The sequence below is a fragment of the Apium graveolens genome, chromosome 2 (assembly GCF_009905375.1).
Source record: "Apium graveolens cultivar Ventura chromosome 2, ASM990537v1, whole genome shotgun sequence".
In the NCBI taxonomy this organism is placed as follows: domain Eukaryota; kingdom Viridiplantae; phylum Streptophyta; class Magnoliopsida; order Apiales; family Apiaceae; genus Apium; species Apium graveolens.
In genome coordinates, this window is record NC_133648.1 from 112,815,829 (window position 1) to 112,821,462 (window position 5,634).

The following is a 5,634-nucleotide window of genomic DNA, read 5'->3' on the forward strand; positions in this document are numbered from 1 at the left end:
GTTTGGTAAAGATCAACAATACTTGTTGCAAAACTCCCTACTTTGCAATCATGTTATGAATGATTTTCAAATTTCTCACCGATCTTCTAGTTTAATAGAATTCAACAATAATACTTATTTTACAAAGCATTCAGCAAATTGAAATGCAGGCAATTGTAACAGATTGAAATGCAGGCAACTGTAACAGAACACAAAAATTTAATAGTAAGAAGCATAACATATGGCAAAGTGCCATGCAGACAAGACACTAGCAAAATCCCATGAATATGTTACATAATAATACTATCATTACGTAATGGCAGCTAAACAACATAGCACAAACCGTACGTGCTATTTTACAACCATGTTCTGCAAAATTTTACATTTCTAAGACATTCTCAATTACTTAGTTATTCATCTTTCTTACATTTTTAACACAAACACATAATGCAACAATACACTATCTCCATTGTTCTACTGTAAATGTGTTTAATAACCCTACATTAATATTTTTCCGCTTTCTTCTACAGTGAACTGTGATTTGTGATTAGTATAACACCAAAAGCATTATGCAATGAAACCACAAGCGTAATGCAATGCAACTTTGTGTTAAACAGAACTCGGACATTCTGTACGCAGGAGATGACAAAATATGCACAACCGAATAAACACAATTAAACGGTACACGTTAATCATAATTTTTTTATTAAAATTCAAGACAGACTTCAAAGTTTTGATGGTAATATAATCTCACCTTCCCTTTTCCATTCATAAAATTAACAAAATATATAGATTCAGTTATCTTGCTTCCCCCAACATATCATTTCACTTATGGAAAAAATATAGAACATAAAACAAAATATATATCCTTCCCAAATTACCAGAAAATAATCAGAACACCTGTAAAATACCACAAGAATTGATTCTATTATCTAGGTAGGGAATTCAACTGGGGCGATGTCATAACTAGATAATCACTGAGAACTATCGATCTTTCGCAATGGAAATGCCCTCTTCCCCAACTAGGAATTTTACAGAACAAGGGCCCAATCAGAACCCATCACCAACAGTCATCACTATTCACAACACCTCCTGCAGACCCCATCTCCAGCAAGAAATATAAAGGTAATCTCAAGTCCTGATCTCCCAGAAGGAAAATAGAGTACAAATTGGATCGAAGTGTGCTGAGTTACTACGTTCAAAGTACATAGACCAAGCCTAACAACTAAATTTGAATGTAAACCAAGACCAACTATTGATCACATCACATAGTGAAAAAGTCTACTCCCCGGCCAAAGCCATCATCACATTCCTACTGCATTCACAAAGATCCAATGTACCAAGTAATATGTAATACACAAAAAAATACACATACTTCATAGTGTGGAATTTAAAAAATAGAAAATATACCTAGCAAGTAATCTTATACTACACACATAAGATGAAAAAGAGAGCAGTTCATTACCACTTAAACAGAGCTTGAAACAGTCAAGAAACTGAAAGGAAAAGTTTACTGATGACAACAGAAACACATTTAAGGACAATGGCCAACATAAAACTGAAATTTATAAGATAACAACAGAACCATATTGCATGTTCAACAATGATAATATGATTAAAGAAACAAGGCCATATTAAATTGATCCATTGAATTTTTCAAATGGATCAGTCCGGCAACTACATCATTATCAAGGTCCCTATGATAATTCAACACATTTAATCCATGACTCAAAATGGATGAAGCTTAAATGCTCGTCCTGCGATAACATAAGTGGAAGTAGACGAAAAGTCATATTCCAAAACCAAAGACAGCACGTATCTTGTTGAAGATCAAATCCTTCCATCCTCTTTCAGTGTTCTCCACCACAGTTGAATTACCATATCTGCAATACCAAAACATAAGTAGAAAAAATTGTCAATAAAGTTAAAAGCCACACAATACAACTTAGGATAAATATTACTAATAAAAATACCAACCTATCCTCCTCGGGGACATCAGTTTGGATCAAGTTAATAACTGTGGTTCCCGCTTCTGGCTCGTCCAGAGTAAGCCTCACCTGCAATAAACATTTTAACATGATCAAACATATGTCAGCAATCTCCAGCTTAACTTATGTATAGGACCTGATCACTAAACAGTGAAGAGAATTATATTACAGTTCTTTACAAGTTAGCAGGACATCTTATAGCAATTATACTAATCAACGATATGCAACAGACATAAAGGTAAAAACTCTTTTCACCACATTCTTATATATTTTGACCCAAAATACCACAACATGAAGTTTTGCCACTAATATTATCATGATGTGCAATTAAAACTTGTGTAATCGCAACTCTCATATAATTGGGAATTCCACATCTCCCAAATGTATAGCTCTCAAACTTGCATTTGACTTAACCTATTTCTACTCAATACACATGTAAAAAAGGCATCTTTAAAATGCTAAATTTGGGCACTCTCTTCCAGATTATCGCATTCTAAATCATCAAAATATTATGGACATCATAGCACAATTGCATATGATTGATCAATATCATCACTAATATAAAACATCATATCCAAACATGACTCACAATCCTACAATAACAATCCAAAAACAATTCGATAAATAGTACGATAGCATACCATAGAATGAAGACCATCAGGCCAGTTTCCAAACCTCCACTTCTGCACAATCAATTTCCCCTCATGCAACTCCACATTGGTCCCGGTAACCGCCCCATCAAAAATCATAAACTCCCCACCAACCTCCTTACTAATCTTCGCATTACTCTGTGTAAACCCCTTCCACCTATTCTCATCCATCAAAATCTCAAACATATCCTTCGCCCTACAACTAAACTTCTCCGTAATCTTAATACTCTTAAACCCTTCTTTCTTCTTCTCCTTCACAACCTCCTTCTTAACCGGAGCCATAATCGGAGCCGCCACCGCCTTCTTCGCCTCCCCATTACTCCCCCCGACCTTCTTAACCTCCAATTCATCCTTAGCAGGCCCTCCTTTCGCCATTGCCCCAACATAAACCCTAACCTTCTCCCACACAAACCCCCTCCCTTTCGCGAAAAAGGCATCCTTCAATCTCTTCCCAATCGGACCCTCGTCTTTCACAATTACCCTAATCTCCGGATCCTCATCAGCATTCTCATCCGATATATACGGAACCTCAACCAATCCATCAACAACCAACAACGACTTCCCTTCACCGTCCTTAGCTTCACCTTTCCACGAAAGAGTTAAGCTAATTTCATAGCCAGGAATAATTTTCCCTTTTCGAACATTAATATAAGCTTCACCTTCAACTTTCTCAACCTTAACAATCTTAATAAACAACCCGCCTTCACCATCAAGAACAGTTTGATTATCAAGAAGCTTAGTCAACAAATTACGAGACCATTCGAGACAATCAGTTTCGGACCAGTGCCAATTGTGAACATTGGCGCCGTCTGGTCTGTCTTCAACAATCCATCTCTTGTCTCCTTCTCCGTATTTGGCCATTAAGAATTCACGAATTATAGATACAAGGAGGTTGTGTGTATATAATTGGTTAAATGAATTGGGGGAGAATAAAAAGGGGTAGAATAGAAGGGTCTAGATTGGCAAGCCCTAGCTACTTGATGCAAAATCAGTCCACTGGAAAGATCTAGAACAATTAGTTCGGGTACGGGTGTTGGGTTTTCATCCGGTTCTAAGGCCCAATTTAGGTCATAGGAAAATGACAAATTTTCAATCTTGATTATCGATATTTCTTTAATTTCAATTTTAATAAAAAAAATTCTAAGTAATTTTTTTTTGAATAAATGGCACTTGCACATATGGTTGTGGAAATCGGAAATCGGACTAAATCGGTTGACCTACCGATTTGCGATTTATCGGAAATCGGGGATTTATCGGAATATTAAATCGGAATTAAATCGGACATATTTTAATATTATTTTAATATATATATATGTATATTAAATATATATTGTATCTGTAGTTGGGAATATATATATATATATATATATATTAAATATATATATTATATCTATAGATGGGCTTGAATGGGGTCTTGTATGAATATGATACATGCATGATAAATCTTGCAGACATATAAGCTTATATTATAGCCCATGTCATTATTACTTTAAAGTGGTATTACATGATGTACATTACACTGATGAATTGTTTTGTACTACTTTGTACTACGCTGTACTACTGCTTGTATCTCTACCCATCTACCCACCCTCTTTCCCTCCTCCCGTCTATTCACCCTCCGTCGCCTCTTACCCTCTCTCTCCTCTCTTGCCCTCCCCCTCTCCCTCCCCTCGCCTTCCCTCTCCCAAATTCACATCGATTTTTTCCTACTTTTATCTCCCTCTTCTCTTATTCTTATCTCTTTCTTCTTCTTTCATATATAAAATAAAAAAGAAACTCCAGTTTGATCCGAATTTTTATATCCGAGATTCTTGACCCGATTTTTGACCCGATTTTTCACCGATGTAGATAATACGTATAGTCGAGCGATTCATAGGAATAATATCGACATCTTGTGTCCAGCCGATATTTCGACCGATATTTCGGCCGATATTTCGGCTAATACGCCGATTTCTTGAACACTGCTTACACATATAAAATTTCCTTTGAAATAAGGTTACAAATAATGAAATGAGGAGCAGTATGACACCACTCCATGAGACCTGACATAAAATAAGTAGCATGAGTTTATAAATGTGCTACCATATTTGCGAATCTTTTGGCATCCGTCTCAAAGATACATCGATTATTTCTCCAATTTTTTGTCCATGATAATGCCTCCTTTAGACTCAAAACTTCTGCTTCACCTGTTTGTCCTCTCCCTCTCACCGTATTGCTTCTTACTTGAATAAACTGTTAGGTAATGAATCACACACAGGGGGTGAATGTATTTTTCTGATTTTAGGCTTTTCTTGAAAGTGAATGGTTGAACAAAGTAAATTAAATCTTGTATAGAAAAGTGTTCATGCAGACTATAAGCTTGCAAAAAATAAAGAACACAGATATTCAAAACTCAATTTTTATATTAAAAATTAAGATATTTTGATATAAAATTTCCAAGCTCTTTATAGTTAAAGAGCTCAGCTTCTTCTCGAGAGTGTTACAAGAATTTTGATCTAAATTGTTGCTTCTAACTAGAGTACCAGTGTTAACTTTATATCTCAGTTAACTGTTGGTTTACACAATGGATAATAAACATGCTATTAACTTTTCTAAACTGTCACTTGTCATTTCTATTTATAGAAAATCAAATCTTCCATTTCTGGCTTAGCATATCTTTGGCATCCCGTGTTTACTTTAATCTTCCCCTGTCAGTTTATCTTTGTCATTAATCTTGCACACTCTTCAAGCTGCTTTTCATAGACTTGTCAATCCAACTGTTGGATTGTTTGTTGATTGTTTATCTTGGATATTAAACTGATCTGCAATTCTATACTTTGAGATCTCCAGTTTGAATTAATAGAACACTTGACATCTCGATAAGTACATAGGCTTATCGAGATCTCTAGGACTCCATAATGAGTTTGGCTTGTAGAGGTCTTCAGCTTGTCGAGATCTCTAGTCTTCATATCTTCACTTTGACTTGTAAATATCTCTGAGTTCTCGAATGAATATAGACTTGTCGATAACTCTGAGTT

The 5,634-nt window shown here is 35.5% G+C and overlaps 1 protein-coding gene across 1 annotated transcript; it reads right to left on the reverse strand.

Moving 5' to 3' along the window:
* Positions 1 to 1,518: 1,518 nt before the first annotated feature.
* LOC141707756 (uncharacterized) lies at positions 1,519 to 3,593 on the reverse strand. The gene is made up of 3 exons (XM_074511100.1): positions 2,609 to 3,593; positions 1,957 to 2,036; positions 1,519 to 1,862 (listed from the first exon to the last, which is right to left on the reverse strand). The coding sequence occupies exons 1-3, from the start codon at positions 3,476 to 3,478 to the stop codon at positions 1,769 to 1,771; spliced, it is 1,044 nt and encodes a 347-aa protein (XP_074367201.1). The 5' UTR covers positions 3,479 to 3,593; the 3' UTR covers positions 1,519 to 1,768.
* Between the last annotated feature and the right edge of the window lie 2,041 nt (positions 3,594 to 5,634).

Excerpts from the sequence above, each read along its gene's own strand:
- LOC141707756 (XM_074511100.1), bottom strand. The coding sequence starts at position 3,478 with ATGGCCAAATACGGAGAAGGAGACAAGAGATGGATTGTTGAAGACAGA. Across the intron at positions 2,037-2,608 it reads CTGATGGTCTTCATTCTATG|GTGAGGCTTACTCTGGACGA; the intron begins GTATGCTATCGT and ends TGTTTATTGCAG. Across the intron at positions 1,863-1,956 it reads GATGTCCCCGAGGAGGATAG|ATATGGTAATTCAACTGTGG; the intron begins GTTGGTATTTTT and ends TTGGTATTGCAG.